This window comes from Sminthopsis crassicaudata, chromosome 6, assembly GCF_048593235.1.
Source record: "Sminthopsis crassicaudata isolate SCR6 chromosome 6, ASM4859323v1, whole genome shotgun sequence".
NCBI lineage: Eukaryota > Metazoa > Chordata > Mammalia > Dasyuromorphia > Dasyuridae > Sminthopsis > Sminthopsis crassicaudata.
In genome coordinates this window covers 244,751,119-244,773,882 of record NC_133622.1, presented here as the reverse complement: position 1 = coordinate 244,773,882, position 22,764 = coordinate 244,751,119, and the positions used below count along the sequence as shown (strand labels likewise).

Genomic DNA, 22,764 nt, shown 5'->3' with positions numbered 1-22,764 from the left:
ATGTAATCAGTGTTCCATTTTGCCTTTCATAATGTTCTCTACTTCTTCTTTGGCCATAAATTCCTTCCTTTTTCAAGGTTCTGATAGATAAATTATCCTTCACTCTCCTAATTTGGTTATGGTATCACCCTTTATGTCCAAATCATGTACCCATTTTGATCTTATTTTAGTAGGGGATGAGATGTAGATCTGTGCTGAGTTTTTGACATATTATTTTCTGGTTTTCTCAGCAATTGTTGTGAAATAGTGAGTTCTTATCCTAGAAGCTAGAGTTTTGGCTTTTACTAATACTAGATTACTCTGGTTATTGGTTATTGTGTCATTCCACTGATCCACCACTCTCTTTCACCAGAACAAATGGTTTTGATGATCACTACTTTATAATATAGTTTTAGGTCTAGTACTGCTAGGTCACCATTCTTTTATTTTTTCCCATGAATTCTCTTGATATTCTTGACCTTTTTTTCTTTTAGATGAATTTTGTTATTATTTTTCTAGCTCCAAAAGATATTTTCGGCAGTTTGATCAGTATGGATTGCCATATTTTAGGACATTTATACCTGGATGAGATTTACTAGAGATGATTCCATATAAGAAACAATTGAGGAAATGAGAGTATATTTATCTTGGTGAATGAAAACTTCCATGTATTTAGATGAATTATTTGAAGATGTTACTTGTGGAAAAGAGATTAGACATACTCTGGCTGGGCTTTGGAAGGCAGAGCAAGGAGAAACGGTTGTTATGTTGAGGAAAATTTTTCTAAACCTAATAATTGGTGCTATTCAAAATTGGCATTTGTATATCATTATATATGATTGCAATGAAATTATAGCCATGTGCCATAAGACATAATGGGCTGAATGCTTTTAGAAACACATGCAAAGATTTATACAAACTCTTCACTGGAGATCTTCAGTTACTTATCCACTGATTGGGTATGTTAAAGAGAATATTTCTTTTCAAAGACAGATGAGATTTGATGACCTTTGAGAATCCTCTGACTCTGTGATTTTATCATTCCCTCCTATCTCTCTCAAGAATTCCCCTTGGAATAGTAGCTAGGTGGCACAGTGGACAGAACACTATTCCTAGACTCAGGAGGCCAGGAGTTAAAATCCAGTATCAGATACTTCCTGGCTGTGTGACTCTAGAAAAGTCACTTAACTCTCCTTGTCTGCTCCCTCCCCCCCAAAAAAATATGCATGTTGGTTGCCCATTTTGGTCACTACTTCCTGATACCAGTGACTCTATTGAAGTATATCAAACATATCTTTTGCTTTGTCTGTCTAAATCCTCACATAGAGCATGAATATGGATGGCAAAACATGAAAAATGCAGCACTCTAATGTTAGCTAACATTTTTAGTCATCTGAAAATATGAAAACTTGACATCTTTATTCAATTCAATTTGACCCATGTATATTTCTTTGGTACCTACTAAAAAGGGCAAGGTAAGAATTCCACAGCTGTATCTTCTCCCTCAAGACTTGTAATATTTTCTCTACATCACAATACATCTTTAATGTCCATTGATCCTTAACATATTTCTTCAAGATGTACAGAATTCTAATTTTTAGTCTTTATAAGTGAATAAACTAAAACTTTGAAAAGTTCAGTGTCTTTTCTGGGGTCTCATAAGAAAGAAATGCCATGACTGAAAACTGAGTCTTGACTGCCATGTCAGGGGCTCTTTCCATTCCTCCTGACAATGCCGATGACAAGAAAATAGGCTCCTGGAAAACTCAGGTTTGATTCCTATGGTAAGAACAGAGTTTCATGGCACATTTTGAATGTAGTGACAATAGAGCAGTCAGTTGTTTCTAGGGGGAAATAGTCTCTTTAGAGCTTTTCTGCTGTGAGGTTTTTCTAAGGATCCTACTTAATATAGGACTTCAGCTATGGAGTATTTCAGCTGTTTCACTACCAGGGCTCGCTGACATGGGATCAGTCTGGCAAAAACAATCCCTAGAGTCACTCATTCATCTGCTTGCCATTGCTCATTCTGAGGCTGAGGAGGAAGGTAGATCACTAATTCTTCCTCCATCTCGGTAGCAGCAATGAACAGGGAGAATTTCTCCTGATATAAGGACTTTGGAATAGCAAGCACTACCAATTAGGAGAAAGTTTCCTGAAAAGCACAGAGTACAGGTGAAAGTTGGGACTCCAAACTCAAGATACTCATGGAAATAATTTCTTGGCCAAATTTCCCTTTTGCAGTCCCATCATCTACATTCATATGCTAGGTAGGTTCTGGGAAATGTAATGTAAAGCTAAGGTGCTCTTGTAGAAAACAGCATCACAAAGTGGGAAAAGTGATGGACCTAGAGTCAGAAAGATTAGGATAAAAACCTTGCCTGAACCGGTAGTGACATATGATTGCAGTGGAATCTTACTGTGCTATGACAAATAATGAGCTGAATGTTCATATAAACATGGAAAGACAAAATAATGAAGAGCGAAATGAGCAAAACAAGAAGAACACTAATAAAATAAATAAATAAATAGAATAAATAAAATAAAATAAACAGTAATAGGAATGTTGTTTTAAGAATGACTTCGAGGATGAAAGAGTGTTCCAAATCACTATTGATCAGAGAAATGCAAATTAAGACAACTCTGAGATATCATTACACACCTGTCAGATTGGCTAAGATGACAGGAACAAATAATGGTGAATGTTGGAGGGGCTGTGGGAAAACTGGGACACTGATGCATTGTTGGTGAAGTTGTGGAAGAATCCAACCATTCTGGAGAGCAATCTGGAATTATGCCCAAAAAGTTATCAAAATGTGCATACCCTTTGACCCTACTCCTGGGCTTATATCCCAAGGAAATACTAAAGAAGGGAAAGGGACCTGTATGTGCCAAAATGTTTGTGGCAGCCCTTTTTGTAGGGGCTAGAAACTGGAAAATGAATGGATGTCCATCAATTGGAGAATGGTTGGGTAAATTATGGTATATGAATGTTATGGAATATTATTGTTCTGTAAGAAATGACCAGCAGGAGGAATACAGAGAGGCCTGGAGAGACTCACATCAACTGATGCTGAGTGAAACGAGCAGAACCAGAAGATCGCTGTACACTTCAACAATGATACTGTATGAGGATGTATTCTGATGGAAGTGAAAATCTTCAACATAGAGAAGAGCTAATCGAATTCCATTTGATCAATGATGGACAGAATCAGCTACATCCAGAAAAGGAACACTGGGAAATGAGTGTAAACTGTGAGCACTGTTTTGTTTTGTTTTGTTTTGTTTTTCTTCCCAGATTATTTTTAGCTTCCGAATACAATCCTTCCTTTGCAACAACAACAACAAAATTCAGTTCTGCACATATATATTGTACCTAGGATATACTATAAGATATTTAATATGTATGGGAATGCCTGCCATCTAGGGGAGGGGGTGGAGGGAAGGAGGGGAAAAATTTGGAACAGAAGGGAGTACAAGGGATAATGTTGTTAAAAAAAATTACCTATGAATATGTACTGTCAAAGAAAATGTTATAATTATAAAAATTAATAAAAAAAATAAAAAAGAATGACTTTGAGGGATTGTTATTTTTTTTATTATAAATGACCAATTTGACTATAATGAACATAGGAAGAATGGCATTATCTGCATCCAGAGACTAAATTGATAAATAGAAATATTTATAGAGTAATTTACCCATACACACCTATATATGCATTCATATCTATATATTTATATATATAGATATTTGTGCCTAATAGTGGTTCTCTCTAGGGATGGGCTAGAAAAGAAAAAATAAGTTTATATGATACTTTTCTTACATATTTAAAAGGAAAAGCAAGTTATACATAATGGATTTGCCAATAAATTACCTCCATTGATCCTCTATACAGTTTCTCTGTACATGGTTATTTGTTCATCTCCTGTTTATAACGTGAGCTTCTGGAGGAAAGGGACTTTGTTTTTGACTTTTGTATATCCCCAAACACTTAACAAAGTGCTTGTCACACAATAAGTGGTAAATAAATGCTTGTTGATTAACATCTTTTTCTCTGAATGTTACTAGTTGCTTCCTTATGAGTAAATCACCTCATCTTTCTGAGGTCCAGCTTCCTCCTCCAGAAAACCTGCTTAATATCTATGATCTTATTTAATAGGTTGGCCCTCAAGATCAAATAAGATAATATACATAAAGTCCTTTGCAGACATTCAAGTGCTTTAAAAATATCAGTTATTCTCTATTTGTACTTATTCCAACACATTGTCCTATAGTAACTGAAGAAGAAATATAAGAACTGGGAGACCGTGTATTCTTAATGAACCTTAATAACATATCCAAAAATATGAATTAAGGGAATACTGGATCATTGTGTTAAATTATTTGGAAGGCACCTAAGAAAAGGACTCTGTTCAAATTTAAATTGTTTATGATAAGCAATGATCTATTTTCTCCTTTGAATTTAGTTGGAAATTGTGTGTAAGCAAGTTTTTTTATTTTATTCTTGTTTTAAATAAAAATATAGACATAAATTTAATATGAAACTAAGTTTAAGACTGTCTTGTGTTCAGCCAAATATAATTTTTTTCTCCAAATTAAAAAGTATAGCATTTAATTTTAATTATATAGATATACAAATATATATATATGCATATATATACTATATGATCTTAAATATATTTCAATTTATCACTTAATGTATTAAAATGTAACATCTTTTCAACAAAATTTATAGAGCAAAGAAATTTATTGGGAATTTGATGAATAAGGGCAAGCATTTGAATTATTCCTAATCACTTTTTATAAAATCTTCCCAGAATTTTTCAGGTAAAATATTTTCAGTAATTGATTGAAGTTGTATAAATTTGTATTTACAATTTTATTTAGATTTATAGAGAGAATAAAACTTTGAATTTTATATTTATAACTGAATAATATTAATTTTTCTTATGATATTTTTCAGCGAGTTTTCATTGTAATTATAAAAGAACATATATATGCACACACATGCAAAAATCATACAAACATACATATTTATCCTAGACCTGATTATCTGATTATAGAAAATGAGGTACAATTTCTGGAAGGGGGACAAGATGAAATGGATTTTGGAAAAATAAACAAATTAGGAGCTTAAGTAATTTTTTAAAAAAGAATAGAAATTATATTCAAGATAATAAGATCATTTAAAATTAAGAAAATACTATCTTGACGGTGTTCCTGAAAATTAGAGTGCTCATTTACAGGCAATAAATGAGGAAATAAAGATTCTTCTAGGATAAGTGACTTGCCTGAAGTTTCACAGTGACCTCCAGTTCTATCCCAGATGTTCTAATACAAAGTTGAGTGACTTTTTCACTACCTTATTTTCTGGAGCTCTTTTTAAAAACCACTTTTCTTTTATGTTCAATATCACATTTGATCTTGAACAAAATCTTTTGATTGTTTTCAGGTTTGAGAATATTATACTCATTTCAAAAAAACAACAAAAAGAGACTTGGAGATGTTCAGTGACTTGACGGATGTCACCTACTAAGAGATGACAGAAGTAGGACTTACATCCAACTTTTCTCAATGTCTTGCCCTGATCCCTTTCTATCTTATTTTGCTATCAAAAAGTTATAAATGACAAAGTACCTGCAAGAAAATTGTTTTTCCCCATGGTCAGAGAAGACTTTAATGGTTTGTTTTGTTTATGGGTTGGCAGGTATCTCCAAGGAACCATCACCTCCCAAGAGCTATAGGACTTCATATAGCCCATCCCTCATTCTGACTTCTGCTACTGACATTGAAATTATAGATCTATGGTAGCAGTTTATGAGTCAAATTCCCTGAGCCATTCATTTATTCATCTAATTCTTATTTTGGTTTGCTTTGGCTGTGCTGAATGAAGGGTAAGAGTGGCCATTGCTAACTCTACTGCCATCATGCCAAAACAATAGCAACAGTGACCACTCTGCCACTAGAAACATTTGAATTCTTTGCCCCATTGATTATAGGGAAGACTTTCTCCAACAGGATCACATATTTCCTAGGCTCAGGATTTGAATACATGTTTTGACTAGCTTTCCTTTATGGAGAACTGGTCATCATTCCCCAGAAACAAGCCAACTAAGTTCTAGGAAATCCAATCCAAGGCTGTGGTACTCATGTACATACCAAAATAAAATAGAATACTGGAAGCATTGGTGAACTCAGAGAAAGAAAGACCTTATAAAAACCTGCTTTATCTCAGACAATGACTCAAAATGTAACTTTCCCCATGGGTAAGTAACTTGACTTCCATTTCCTTATCCATCAACATTGTTTAATAACCTTTGTGCTACTTTTTCATAGGCTATCTTAGGGCTCAAATGAGAGCATGTATGGCAATTGTGTTTAAACATACAAGGACTCTATAAACTCCTGTTATTATCTGCTACTGGCAGGTATCCAAGCTCATTATCCCTCAGTACCTAAGGAGTTATTTGAGGGATAGTAATTGTATAGTTCAAATGAATAACCTAATTTAATAATGTGTGGAAGACATGTTAAGACTTTAGAAGGGGGTTTGCTAAGAAAATTTAAGTGATATAGAGTCTTGCCCTGAATGATAATAGCTCACATTGATTTGGGAAGTATTTCAATATTCTCATTTAAATTTCCCAAAAACTACTTGAGATAAATGACATTACTATATCCTCCCCCCTTTTATGAATAAGTAACCTAAGACTGATAGACTAAAGTGTTTTGTCCAGACATACACAATTAAAAAGATCTAGGATAGGATTTAAGTCTATATCTTCTTGCCTCAAAGATCAAAGCTCTCTCCACTATACCACATTGCTCCCAGAATTTTCTCTATATTTTTTGTGATTTGCTCAGAGTACCTGCTTATCCATTCTCATGTCCAATAATATGTTCTAATCATGGTAAGTGCCACTTCTATGGCATTTGATTCTTGACAAACAAACATTTTCCTTAAAAACAATCTTTGACCTTTATACCCCAAGTAATATTATTTCCATCTTTTCAAATGAGCAGAGATGCACAAGTATTGGTTAACTTCCATGAAACCATTGATTAAATTAGAACATATACAAGTAAGATTAGAATCCAAGTCTTCAGATTCGTAACTAATAATCTTTCCAAGAGAGTACTATTCACCAAAAATTGGACCTTTATGAATAGCAAATAAATTACTTTGTCAACTCTGATGACCAAAAAGAGCTCTCCGTAGATGTGGGAACTCATGAGGTTTGACACCAGTGAAAAGGGTTGTCATAGACTATTTCCATATATATTTGACTCAATAGTATCAATTAGAAAAAATGGCTCACATATCATTTATGAGACAAACATCCCTATAAATCTTAATTCTAAGTTGCTTCTTTATCTTATAGACTACTACAGGAGTAGAAAAAAAATCTATCTTTACAACTAATGACAATGAAGAATTTTGCTTTAATATAATAGGAATTATATGACGTAGAAAACAAAGAACCAACTTAGAGATAAGATTTATTAGTTAAGTGTTTAACTTCTTTATATCAAGCACATGAAATTCTTTCCATTAATCCCAATTTAGCAAGATTTTCATGGCTGAACTCCTCCGGAAAATCTCTAGTCTATTAATTTCCCTCCTAAAGTGTGGAACTAACATGTTTCTGCAAATGTAGAATAGAGAGGATCATTTGTGCACTGCATACTATGCCTCATCCTACAGTATAAGGTCAAATTGTTTTTCTTATTTTCCATGTAAGTCACAAAGTTGTTGTGGGGATCAAATATTCTGATTAAACTACTTTGCTAATTTTAAAGAAGCATTTCAACAATGAGATGATTGAGGACAGTTCCAATGATTTCATGATGAAGAGAGCCATCTACACCCAGAGAGAGGAGTGTGGGAACTGAGTGTGGACCACAACTTAGCATTCTCGCTCTTTTTGTTGTTGTTTGTATTTTGTTTTCTTTCTCTTCCTTTTTTATCTGATTTTTCATATGCAGTAAGATATTTATATGAATATGTATACATATATTGGATTTAACATAAATTTAACATGTTTAATATATATTGAATTACTTGCCATTTAGGGGAGGAGTGGAGGAATAGGGGGAAATATGGAACACAAGGTTTTTCAAGGATCAATGTTGAAAATTTTGAAAATAAAAAGTTTTAATAAAAAAGAAAAAGGAAAAAATGTTAAAGAAAGAGCTCTGGTAGAATGGATAATTCACTGTGACTGACATCAGGAAGGCCTGAATTCAAATTATTCACAGACATTTCAGGTATAATTCTGACCATGTTACTCAACCCCTGTTTACCTCAATTTCCTCAACTTTAAAATGGGGATAACAAAACTAGCATCACAGGCTTGCTGTGAGAATCAAACAAAAATATGTTTGAAGTGTAGCACAGTGCTTAGCACTTTCTACTAATATTGATTCTAGTTCTCATATTTCACATCAATTCTTAACCAAACATCACTCTCTTTGTCATAGAAAATAGAAACAAAATACAAATTGAGAAGCTCTGCTTTTGCTTTTTGCTTTTCTCATCAGCCTTGAGAATCAATTCAATCCTTTGGATGGTTACTCTTTGCTTTACAAAATAGCTAATTTTTCAATAAAAATGTCCACCTTTTATAATATTTAACTTTTTGAGTTTTGCTCATTTCAAAGTCCTGGCATTTCTCTGTAAGATATTACTGTGAGATAAGATCTGTTTTAACATTTATCCTTGCTTATTTCTCCTTTGTTTGTTTGTTTTTTCCTTTTTGTAATTTTTTTTAACTTCTCAATCTGCCCAATTACTGATTTTTTCTTCCCATATCTTTAGAGTTTCATTTTTGAGATCATTCTATCCCTTCAAGTTTGAATTCCTTGTAGAGTTCATCCATAGGATTTTACTTTATCCTTCCTCTGAAATATCTTTAATTGACTCTGCCCAACCATAATGTGCATTACTCACTCTTGCTATTTTTTCTTTCTTTATCTCAAATATCAGAATGATTTAATTACTCTTATAAATCTTATAACACTGCCATTTATTTTGTTCCTACCTAATAATTCCTCTTGTTTTATTATAATCAAATACATGACAACATTTTCTCATAATTCTTCCTTCATTTTGCACTTTTGGTGGATATAAATATAATTTTCATCAAGAAACCTAGAGCTGTTCTCTGAAGAGAAAAACAGAGAAAGGTAAATAAAAACATAGATTCATGGATTAAAAAAGTCAGATAGGAATAAGTAACCAGACAAAAGTAAAAGGGAAAGATAGAGACATACAGACAAAGACAAATATAAAGAAATGCAGAGATACAAAGACAGAGAGACAGAAAGGCATTGAAATCCAGAATTAGAGAGAATATTCTGTTACAGCTAATTCTTGACCAGCATTTTTTGATCTTCTCCTCCCTTCTTTCAATCTTTTAACTTTCCTTTTCTTTGGCTCCTCCCTCTTCTCCTTTATTCCTCTTTTCTCTCCCCCTCCTAAGAGTGAAGTATATTCATAAGAAAAAGATTTAGTTCTCTAACCCAGATTATTTTTTTTGCAAGAGAACAAATTATTTTCCTCAACTAAAGTGGGAAAAGTCACTTTGAAGATTATTAAATTTTAGTAGGCTTATAAAGTAGAAAACAATACATAATGAGCTCTCTCTTTATAAGAAAACAGCTGGGAAAATTTTGGATTGAATTTTGCTAGAGCAACAGTAATGACTAGATATTAACTAGATATTCTTGATCAATTAATTGCTTATTTTGAGCACTCACATAAGAAAGTTCTGTGTTTTCTGTTTTGAAGTCATTTTTCATTCAGAGTGAATTTTTCTAATGATTACTCTTTTATTGCAGATAAATGACAATACTCCTAAATGACATCTATAGAGAACAGATCTGAAGTGAATGAGTTCATTCTTATAGGATTAACAGATGTTCCAGAGCTTCAGATCCCTCTCTTCATCATGTTCACTCTCATCTATCTCATCACCCTGTTAGGGAACCTGGGGATAGTAGCTCTGATCTCCTGGGATCCTCGCCTCCACACCCCCATGTACTTCTTCCTCAGTAACCTCTCTCTGGTGGATTTTGGTTATTCCTCAACTATTACTCCCAAAGTAATGTCTGGGTTCCTAACAGGGGATAAGATCATTTCCTATAATGGATGTGCTACACAGTTGTTCTTCTTTGGAGCCTTTGCTACTACTGAAAGTTTCCTTTTAGCCACCATGGCTTATGATCGCCATGCAGCTGTGTGTAAGCCTTTACATTACACCACTATCATGACATCAAGTCTATGTGCACATCTGGCCAGTGGTGCTTACTTTTGTGGCTTTCTGACTTCCTCCATAGTAATGGGAAACACATTTAGCCTTTCCTTTTGTAGGGATAATATAGTCCATCACTTTTTCTGTGATATCCCCCCTCTCCTAGTTCTCTCTTGCTCTGATATTCACAACATTGAGTCATTAATCTTTATCTTAGGTTCATTAACTTCTTTTTTCCCATTTCTTGTCATCTTTACTTCTTATTTGCTCATCTTCATCACCATCCTGAAGATCCGTTCTGCAGAAGGCCGTCAGAAAGCTTTCTCCACTTGTGTTTCTCATCTCACAGCAGTGTCTATATTTTATGGGACAATCATCTTCATGTACTTTCAGCCCAGCTCGAACCATTCAATGGACTCAGACAAAATGGTTTCAGTGTTCTACACTATGGTCATCCCTATGTTGAACCCTCTAGTCTATAGTCTTAGGAATAAAGACATCAAGAATGCTTTCAGGAAAGCTTTAAGGGGACAACAACTTCAATTAATTAATCATTTTTCTTAGAAAACCCATCCTCTATCTTCTCCATGTTGGGATCCACTCCCTAAAGAGACTATTTCTCTTATTCATAGAGAAGTAAATTCTAGCTTTTTCAGAGATAATTTTATTTAGTTAGTTTGGAGTTAGGAGAGAACTGAATTTATTATCTTAGTACATGCTTTCATATTTATATCTCTATTTATATCTCAGTTTCCTTATGTGTAAAGGTCCTTAATATTAAACTCTGTCTTCTAAGATTGTAATGTTGAACGAATAATGCAATGTAGAATCAATATGTGTGTTGTCTTCTCATTGTTTACTTTTGTCAGATTCTTTGTGACTCTATTTTCTTAGCAAAGATGCTGGAGTATTTTCCCATTTCCTTCTCCCGTTCACTTTGCAAATGAGAAACAGAGGCAAACAGGGATAAAGGATTTGCCCAGGATTACACAGTAAATGATATGAAAATGATTTGTCCATCCCAAGCCTCACATACATCCCACTGTTACACCTATACTATCCCTACACACACTTTGAAATCTAGATCACTTGCTATATCAGCAAAATTAAATCCTAATGTATAGCATTTATCGATTGTGCAATCCAGTTGCTCAGACTCTAAATGTACTAATCTCTCTGTGAGCCACTTGGAGCTTGCTCCAGAAAACTACTGTACTATGGCTATATTTAGAAAGGAATATGAACCACAAGATGATTCTTACAAGTTGTAAAATACTTCAGTCCCATGGGAAAGATGAATTTCATTGTAATATCCCTGTAATATTCTCATGCCAATGTTAATTTCAATTTCATTCTAGTTAATATGTGTGTATGTATATGTGTGTTTCACGTTTCTGTCTTAATAGGTGTTTTGTTCCTATGGGGCTTATTTTTTACATCTTATGATTTTTTTTGTAAGTTGAAATAAAGTTTACCAGAATATGTTAATGTGAACTATTTTACAAGAGCTAGAGACCCATTTAAAGCACATTAGAAAGTCTCCAAGTGAGTTATCCATATGTTGGTTTAGATCCACTATAGAGAATATTCTTTTTCAGGCAAGGATTAGATTTGATGACCTCTAAGAGAGCTCTGCCTTTGAGATTCTGTGTTTCCCTTCCTCTGTCCCTCTCAATAATTCCCCTTCATGGGGGCAGTTAAGTGGCACAATGGATAGAGCATTTTCCCTGGACTTAGGAGGACAGGAGTTAAAATCTTGCCTCAGACATTTATTGGCTATGTGGCCATGGATAATATGCTTAATCCTGCTTGTCTCCCTCTTATGCTACCTCTCTAAAAATAATTCCCTCTGGACCCTTGGTGCCTGGAATGGTGTCCATATAATAGCACGTCTCCAGGTACCTGTGGCTCTATTGAGACATATCAAACATGTACCTTCTGCTTTGTCCCTCTAAACCCTCCCATATCATTATGACCTGAAATTATAAAGCATGAAAAAATACAGCACTTTAATGTTAGCTAGCCTCCATAAACTTTAGTCATCTGAAAATGTGATAAGCCTGATACCTTTGTATTTTCCATGTCTTTGGTGGTTTGATTCAATTCAATTTGATCACTTTGTATTTGGTACCTACTAATAAAAAGGGATAGAACAAGGATTTCAAACCTGGATCTTCCAACTAAAATCCAGTATCATACCATACCAATGATATGTCCAATGATACATTAATCTTTGTAACATTCCTTCAGGATATATGGAATTGGGAGGTTTATGTGTACTTTACAAGTGAATACATTAAATAGATTAAAACTTTGAAAAGTTCAGTCTTTCCTCAAGCTTGATAAGGAGAAAATGCCATGAATAGAAACTAGACCTTGACTATCATGCCAAGTACATTTTCTATTCCTCCTAACAATGAGGTAGGTTAACAATAGGATACAGTCAAGAAAATGGTCTCCTGGAAAACTCATTTGATCCCTTTGGTCAGAGCAGAGTTTAATGACATATTTTGTACATGGTGAATGTAGAGCAGTCAGTTGTCTCTAAGGGGAAATAGTCTCTTAAGTGTTAGGTTCTTACTAAGTGCTAAGTCAGTACTTAACACTTCTCTAGTTCCGCCCTTTAAAGGGAATTTTACCCCTTTGAACTCCTGGGGAGAAGCTTACATGTTTAAAAGGAGCAAGTTCATTGGTAGAAGTAATCTTCCCACAGGGCCTTAAGTTATCCCACACCCATTCTCTGGGAGGATAAAAGAGGGCGGCACTCTGGAGGAGCAGGAGAGTCTACTCTAGGTCAGAGTTGGCAGCTCTCTACAGGAAGAAGAATCTGGCCGAGAGATTGAATTGAGACAGCAGATCTCCTCCCAGAAAGTGATTAGCAGTTTCTGGAGACAACAGAACATTACACTTAAGATCTCAGCTTCAATTTTTTTTAAAGATTCTGTTTAATTTAAGACCTCAGCTACTGACTTCCAAGTATTTCACTGCTAGGGCTTAATGATATGGAACCCAACCTCGAGATATCCAGTCCCTAGACTGCACCACTTGGTATAGCATTTAAATTCCTAAAGGAGAAGTTAAGAGAGTTGTAAGAAGAAATAGACAACAAAACTATAATAGTGGGAGATCTCAACCTTGCACTCTCAGATTTAGACAAATCAAACAGAAAAACAAATAAGAAATAAATTAAAGAGGTAAATAGAATATTATGAAAATTAGGTATGATAGATCTTTGGAGAAAACTGAATGGTGACAGAAAGGAGTATATTTTCTTCTCAGCAGTTCATGGAACATATACAAAAATTGACCATATATTAGGACTAAAGATCTCAAAATTAAATGCAGGAAGGCAGAAATAGTAAGTGTTTTCTTTTCAGATCATGATGCAATAAAAACTACATTCAACAAAAAGTTAGGGGTAAATAGACCAAAAAGTAATTGGAAACTAAATAATCTCATCTTAAAGAATAATTGGGTGAAACAGCAAATTATAGACACAATAATTTCACTCAAGATAATGACAATGATGAGACATCATACCAAAATTTGTGGGATGCAGCTAAAGCAGTAATAAGGGGAAATTTTATATCTTTAGAGGCTTACTTGAATAAAATAGAGAAAGAGAAGATCAATGAATTGGGCTTGCAATTTAAAAAGCTAGAAAAAGACCAAATTAAAAACTCCCAATCAAATACTAAACTTGAAATTCTAAAATTAAAAAGAGAAATTAATAATATTGAAAGTTAAAAAAAACTATTGAACTAATAAATAAAAACTAAGAATTGGTTTTATAAAAAAAAAACAATAAAATAGATAAACCTTTAGTAAATCTGATTAGAAAAATGACAGAGGAAAATCAAATTGTTAGTCTTAAAAATGAAAGGAGGGGGAACTTTCCACCAATGAAGAGGAAATTAGAGAAATAAGGAGTTACTTTGGCCAACTTTATGCCAATAAATTTGATAACCTAAGTGAAATGGATGACTAACTCCAAAAATATAGGGTTCCAAGATTAACAGAGGAGGAAATAAATTGCTTAAATAGTCCCATTTCAGAAAAAGAAATAGAACAAGCTATTAATCAACTCCCAAAGAAAAAATCTCCAGGACCAGATGGATTTACATGTGAATTCTACCAAACATTCAAAGAACAATTAGCCCCAATGCTATATAAACTATTTGAAAAAAATAGGGAATGAAGGAGTCCTACCAAATTCCTTGTATGACACAGACATGGTACTGATACCCAAACCAGGTAGGTTGAAAACTGAGAAAGAAAACTATAGACCAATCTCCCTAATGAATATTGATGCTAAAATCTTAAATAAGATATTAGCAAAAAGACTACAGAAAATCATCTCCAGGATAATACATCATGATCAAGAAGGATTTATATCAGGAATGCAGGGCTGGGAAAATTAGAAATTAATATGGCAGAAACTAGGCATTGACCCACACTTAACACTACACCAAAATCAGGTCAAAATGGGTTCATGACCTAGGCATAAAGAATGAGATTATAAATAATTTAGAGGAACATAGGATAGTTTACCTCTCAGACCTGTGGAAGAGGAATGAATTTATGTCCATAAATTCAAATTGAAAAGTTTTTGTACAAACAAAACTAATGCAGATAAGATTAGAAGGGAAACAATAAACTGGGAAAACATTTTTACAGTCAAAGGTTCTGATAAAGGCCTCATTTCCAAAATATATAGAGGATTGACTCTAATTTATAAGAAATCAAGCCATTCTCCAATTGATAAATGGTCAAAGGACATATTGTCAAGTGACATCTCTGGAAAACAGATCAAAAGTGAATGAGTTTATCCTTATAGGAATAACAGATGATCCAGAGCTTCAGGTCCCTCTCTTCATCATGTTCACCTTCTTCTACCTCCATCTCCACACTCCCATGTACTTTTTTCTTAGTAACCTCTCTCTGGTGGATTTTGGCTACTCCTCTGCTGTTACTTCCAAGTAATGGCTGGGCTCCTCACAGGGGATAAAATTATCTCTTATAATGCATGTGCTCCACAATTGTTCTTTGTTGGGGCCTTTGCTACACTGAAAGTTTCCTCTTAGCCTCCATGGCCTATGATCGCCACGCAACTGTGTATAAGCCCCTATATTACACCACTACCATGACTTCAACACTATGTGCAAGTCTGGCCAGTGGCATTCATATATGTGGTTTTTTAATCTCCTCCATAGTTATAGGAAGAACTTTTAGCCTTTCCTTCTGTAGATCCAACATAGTCCATCACTTTTTCTGTGATATTCCTCCTCTCCTAGTTCTTTCTTGCTCTGATATTCATATGACTGAGTCAGTATTTTTGTCTTAGGTTCAATCACTGTTTTTTTTTCCATTTATCATTATCTTCACCTCATACTTCTTAATTTTCATCACCATCCTAAAGATCCATTCTACTGAAGGCCACCAGAAAGCTTTCTCTACCTGTGTTTCCCATCTACAGCAGTGTCTATATTTTATGGGACAATCATCTTTATGTACCTGCAACCCAGCTCCAGCCATTCAATGGACATAGAAAAAATGGTGTCTGTATTCTACACTATGGTTATCCCTATGTTGAACCCTCTAGTCTATAGTGTGAGGAACAAAGATGTCAAGAATGCTTTTATGAAAACTGTGAGAGGAAGATGACTTTAATTAGATAGTCCCTTTTTTTAAAAGAAAGAAAATCCAATGTATAACTCCTCCCACTCTAGGATCCAGTCCCCCAGTCAAGTTATTTTTCTTATGCACAAAAGAGTATAATCCAAACTTTGTCAGAGGCAACATCACTTAGTTGAGAATGCAATAGACATAGAGTTAAGAGATCACTGAATTTAAATTCTGTCTTGCATACTTTTATGTTGTTTAGCCCTAGACAAGTAATTTAAAATTTCTGCCTCACTTTCACCTGGTATGATGGCACTTAATAGTATCTCATATCTTATGAGTATTGTGTGGAATGAATGGTACATATGTATACACATACAGACATTCTGAGATTCTAGCTATTATCCTTCTAAAAAGAGAGACAAGCTCTATTTTTTGGACAGCATAATTTTTGGAGGGCAAAGTCACAGAGTTGCTTGGGAAGTGTACCTTCAATAGTGTTCCTAAAACATGTCTGATTTAGGGGCACCAAGGGAGCTTCAATACATTTCAAATCATTCAATAGGCATAAACAAAATGGTACTTTTATATATCTTTCTTTTTCTTAGAGAGTTCTCTGGGAAAAGAAAAAGAGCAAACTTTATCCATGACAAATTTTAACAAAATTTAACCCAGATTATTTTCTCCATTAATTTATGAAGTCTCAATTTTCAACAAAACAATAAATTAAGATTTAATTTGTATCATTTACTGATTTCTACATTTTAAATGCTCACAATCAAATTTAATTATCTTTTTTTTTCAAAACAGTTGGAGCTGGCTCTAGCACATCACCACAGTATGGCAGTCTTTAGGAAAAAAAATATAAACAATTGGAGGGTTACAAGAGACTGGAAGGGACTTTCAATGATCCTATGGGAGAGAGGTATTTTAATGCAATGTCAGTATCCTGATGTCAATCAATTCCTTTTTAGCTAAAAGGTTTTTTGGGTGCTTTATGTTTCTATGTCTGAATAGGAATTCATGTGATATTAAAATATTTTGAATTTTCTGGATTATGAAATTTCTGACCAATGTTTGTTAGTATGAATTATTTTTACTGCTTTGAGACTTTTCTTTATCATATTGGCAGAGCCTTGAGAAGGATTATACTATCAGTATGTAAATTGATTTTCCAGTAACAATTCCCTTCAGAGGGTGGTGTAAAATTGAAAATTGATATCTACTTTATTTTGAATTTTATTAATTCTTGATTGATAATTGTATTCAGTCACTGGAATTAATCTTGTAGATCAAATTTAGAAAATTGTGTTAGCCAAATCAATAAAATTAAATATATATATATATATGTGTGTATATATATATATATATATATATATATATATATATATATATATTCTATTCATATGGGCTTAAGTCCAATGGTAAAGATTCAAGTTTCTTATATTTTTATAATTGACGGAGATGACTCATGCTATTCATATGATGTTTGCCCAGTATAAGACTTTCTAAGGGATGTTAAATAAATGTTAAATCCCTGTTGCCCTCAGTTGTGGAAGTTCCTGCTTTGAGACAAGCCAAGCAAAGTCTATCATTCTTCTGTGTCTCTTACCCAATCACAATCTTACTTTATTTTGCATCATAGAACTGCTTCTGAACCTTATGTACCCAACTCTATAAAAAAGCATCTCTGACTGTCAAATGTATCCTAGACTAAAGAAAAGTCTTAGATTCCTTTAATTCATAATTGCTAGCCTTGCTAATAAATTGATTTGCTTGGAACTTTCTGATTTAGTTTCTTTCTATCATAGATTTTTATTGTTATAATAATGAAGTAATGAGAGAGAGAAAAAAAAACTCTTAAGTCATTTTCTAAATTTAAACATGGTCCATGTAAGCCAAGAAATTTCAGTTAGATGCAAAGAAGGTTTTTAATGTTTCTTCCATTACTTTGACTCTACTTTCTCCCTTTAGGATCTCAATTATTTGTGCCTTGAATCAATTAATAATGGGTCACTATAAAGAAGGCATAGTTCATTTTTAAAAGTTCAGTGGGTTTTAATGGGCAATTATTATAATATCAATCAATAATAGGACTTTGAAGAAAAAGTGTTAATGACATACATGACAACGTTGAGAAATTATTTGCCCCAAATGAGGGAGGTAATGTTACTGCTATATTTTGCCCTTTTTAGACTGTCTCTGAGTATTTTATGCAGTCCTGGGATGCAGAGGGCTAAAATTGAGCAGATGCACTTGGATAATGGAGCACATGAGCCTTATTGCCAATCGGACAAATCTCTATTGCCATATGTTTGGAGGATGACCCTCCCCAACTATTCTGTGCTGGCTGGATTGGTGGGTGTGGACAAAAAAGGGCAAGTGACATGAGTGGGTGGAGTAGGAGGAGGAGAGTGATTCATTCTCCTGGTGGTGGGAGAGAGAGGAAGGAGGTGTGGAGATTGCTAGATCTAATCCCCTGACTGCAAAAGACCAAGAATAAAGACTTTTAATTATCCTACCTCCAGTTGATTCTAGGAGATCCAGGGTCCCAACATTGGGAGTCACATTTTATGAAAGACATTGATACTTAGAACATGCATGGAGGAGTTTTACTGAAGATTATTACACATGAGAAACAGAAAAGGAATTGAATGTATTCCTTTTGGAGAATGAAAATTTACATGTTTGTGGGATGAAGGGACAATTTGTAGATGTGCTTGTGTAAAAGGGATTTGACACATTGCCCTGAAGGAAGAACAGGAATATTCCATGACTGGAATGGTCAGAGGTAATTTTGCTTGATGCAAGAAAGCATTTTCCAAAGAAATAAAGTAATTTACAATTGACAGAAGAATTCTCTTTTACTTTAGAATTTCAATGGGATATCAACTTACTTGGGGTATTAGAAAGAATATTCCTTTTGGGACATAGATCGGATTTGACGATCTCTGAGAACCTCTCGACTCTAAGATTCTATGATACCCTCATTTTATCCCTCTCAACAATTTCCATGGGACCTTTGGTACCTGATCTGTATTCACATAGAATTACTACTGCCAGGTATCTGGGGCCCTATTGAGTTATAACAAATGTGTAAATTTTGATTCACCTTTCCAAATCCTCACACACCATTATGAATGGGGATTGAATAGCATGAAAAAAATGAACTTTACCACTCCACCAATACATTTGTAATGGAATGTGAAATTGTAACAATATTCAGGAATATTTAAAATATTAATATCCTTTTGCATTGATCTAACAAGATCATTATAGTTCTTACTGCTTTTTCTTTATAACCTCAATAATGGGAATAATCAAAGATTTTTTTTTTATTTTTGATTTCCTCTTCTTTAACATATTTATTTCCTAAAAGATGAATGTTAAATATTTTTGTTAAATATTTGTTATTGTTATTTACTGTTAAATATTTTGTTAAATATTTGTTATTGTTATTAACTGAATTCTCTGCTTACTACGAGAAAACAAAAACATAAGCTAAGGTAATCTATCTTTAAAGAATTTATTATTCATAAGCTATTTGATCATATTGAGTGTAGAGATCTGCAATTGAAATCAAGAACTGAGTTTGAATGCTGCCATAGTCATTAACTAGGGGTCTGAGCCATAAAAGTCCTTGGCCCAAGTTTCTTCTTCTATAAAATGAGAACAATAATAGCTCCTGTCTTGCAAGATTGCTATTAGGATCAAACAAGATGTCATGTATAAAGTGCTTCGGAAGCCTCAAAATTCTATGTAAATGTAAATGCAGAGGGAGAATACACGTGGACGAGTGGTATTGCATTTTTTCATGTTTTTCAACCCATATTCATAAATGGGCACCAGCTAGCAATTGCAACAGAATCTAACCTCCACTGACTTTGTCTTAGTCATCCTCAGTCAAAAAAGGTTCTTGCTGATCTCCAGTTTGCTACCACTAGAAGTGAATTTCTGGAATAACTCCTCTGTATCAGTGGATCACTTCCCTGAGGAAGATCTCAAGAGAAGACACTAAGTAATCTGGATAAATCTGACATAAATAGACTATAAATAGAGGTCCTTTCTGGGGAGAAATGTCATACTCTAATCTGTAGAGCTTCTGTGTATGAGAATTAAATGCAGATTTAGTTTCCACAGAGTTAAGAAACTTAGAGAAATGATACAATCAGTGGAAAGAAGAGAAAGTTGAATATAAGAAATAAAATCTAAAGTTTAGACTGACATGAAACAAGGGCACTCAGACTGACAAGTGTGGTCAGAGGTGAAAAATCACATGGGGAAATGAGGTTCCCCACATAGAGCCTAACCTTTGTAGTATCCAGCCAAAGAGAAATCAGGGGAGGGACTGAATTAGGTCCAAATAAAGAGAACACCAAGAGGAGATATAACTAGAGTGGAGACTCAAGTGGAGAATTGAGCTCTTTGGATAAATTGTAACCCAACCAATGAAAGAAAGCAGAGAGATCCTTGCCTTTTGGGATAAAGGATAAAAGGCTGTGCTTTTGAGCTTCAAGGGTCTACCTATTAACTTAGACACCAGTTTTGCAAAAAAAAGAAAACATAACATAAAATATTTTCTTGAATTCATCAACAAATCAGGAGAGTTCTTGGTAAGACATTGTGTTTCTTACATGTAGTACCATGTAGGTAATATTTATATATGCAAAATTAAAGAAGAGGTCACAAAAGAGGGAGGACATCTAGGTGGCTCTGTGGATAGAGTAACACAGGCAGAAGTCTGGAAAATTCATCTTAAGAGTTCAAATCTGGCCTCAGACACTCATTAATTAGGTAATTCTTGACATATCACTTAATCTTGTTTCTTTATACATAAAATGAGTTTGTAAAAGAAATGGCAAACCACTTTGGCCAAGAAAAATTCAAATGGGGTCACAAAGAATCAAACAAGAATGAAATGACGGAACACCACCACCACAATGCATTGGAAGCCTTTTTTGAAGAATATTCTCCAGACTATCAGTCCCAGCTTCTGGAGTCGTTATCTAGGAATATTATTTCTACAGGGGAAAAAGTGCTTACAATCCTTATTATTACCATCAAAACAAATTGCTGACCAGATATCATTATTTGGTTGAGCAAGCCCATCTAGTCGAAGCAAAAAGGTCACCTAAGGAAGAGGATGGATTTGGATTCAAGTATTCCAGATTTCAGGATGATTTTTCCAATGTTCCAAAGAAATTCTTTGTCTAGCAAGGTTAGTTTAGATATAAATATTGTGTTTATTTTTTTAAAGCCAAGAAACACATACAATTGTATTACTATTATATTTATTATTCAATACTGTTCTCCTTCACAGAATGGACTGTCTTTTACTTTAAAAAAAATATCCCTAACCCTAAGAACAATGCCTAGTAACTAGTAGGTACTTAATAAATATTTGTTGATTGACTGATTTTTAGTTAATAAAAAAGCAAATAATTTATATCATAACTTGTTTTTAATGTTCTTCTAGCACCAATTTTTTAATGCCTCATTTTGTGAAGTTTTACACCTTTTTCATGGTTACTACCATATTTAAAATTCATGAAAACTTTTTGATTGTTTTCAGGCCTGTGACTATTACAAATATTAACTTTTGGTTTTGTTGTTGAGGCAAATGATAAAATAACTTGCCTAGAGTCACACAACAAGTCAAGGTCAGATTTGAATTTAAATTTGAATTCAGGTATGCCTGATTCTATCTGCACCATTACAACCATTTCAAAGAAGAATACATTGAGAATTAGAGCTGTTCAGTGACTTGGCCACCTCGCCCAGTTAAAAGATGGTAGAAGCAGAACTAGAAATCAGTTTTTGTCAAGGGTCCTTTCCAGGTCCCATTCTACCTCACTTTGCTAAAAAACAAAAAACAAAACAAGCAAAGAATAACAAAGTATCTGTGAAAAAATTGTTCTTTTCCCAGGGCCAGAGCAGAATTTAATTATTTTTCTTTTGTTAAGGAATTGGCAGCAGAGCTACCAGAATCTCCGAGGGAGCATGATCTCCCAAGAGTCTCAGAACTCCCAGTCTGCATAAAATCTTTGACTCAGCCACTGACATTGAAACCTTCTACAATAGGGCTTAATGCTGAGGACCAAGCTGATGGGTTGAATTCTGACTCATTCACTTACTTTCCATTGTGTTTCCTGAGGCTGAACTGAATAGAGGGAAGGAGTGGACATCACTAACTCTACCACAATGGCCAAAAGTGACTGGCTACTGTACCACTAGATACTTGTAAACTCCTTTACCTAGTGACTAGTGAACAGTTTTTCTAATATAATTATATGTTTGCTAAGCTTGGGACTTCAAGGTCAAAATTTGAATATCAAGTTCTTGGCTGGCTCTCCTTTTTGGAGTCTTGGCCATTTTTCTCTACATTAATCCAGCTAAATTCTAGGTTATTCAACTCAAGATTTCAGGGTTTACATAGATACCAAAATGGGTTAATAGAAACATTGCTGGACGTGGAGGTAGGATAACAGATATAAAATTTTCTTCTTTCTCAGATATTAACTCACTTTCCCCTTGGGTAAGTCAATTTTTTTATCTATGAATTATGCATAATTATATTTGTAGTACATATGTCATAGAATTGCCTTAGATCTCCAATGAGATCATGTATGAAAACTGTGCTCAAAAATTCATTCACTATTGGTATTTTTTCAAGCTTCTCTTCTTTCAGTAATCAAAAGAGCCACTTAAGGGATAGGTGACTGTGTAAACCAAATGAAGGCATAATTTAATAATGTTGATTGCCTGTAGTATATCTGTGTGCAAGGTACTACATTAAAAACTTTAGAGAGGAGTTTGCTAAGAAAATTTAGGGGAGATAGCGTCTTTGCCCAGAATGATAGTAGCTCACATTTTTATGATATTGAAAAGCTCTTCAATTTTCTCATTTGAATC

The 22,764-nt window shown here is 34.1% G+C and overlaps 1 protein-coding gene and 1 pseudogene across 1 annotated transcript; both read left to right on the top strand.

The window, feature by feature from the left end:
• Window positions 1-9,837: 9,837 nt before the first annotated feature.
• On the top strand, window positions 9,838-10,794 carry LOC141546624 (olfactory receptor 5B2-like). Its single transcript, XM_074274584.1, has one exon. The coding sequence runs from the start codon at window positions 9,838-9,840 to the stop codon at window positions 10,792-10,794; it is 957 nt and encodes a 318-aa protein (XP_074130685.1).
• A 1,852-nt stretch (window positions 10,795-12,646) lies between these two features.
• Window positions 12,647-15,894, top strand: LOC141547562 (olfactory receptor 5B2-like; annotated as a pseudogene).
• Window positions 15,895-22,764: the final 6,870 nt, after the last annotated feature.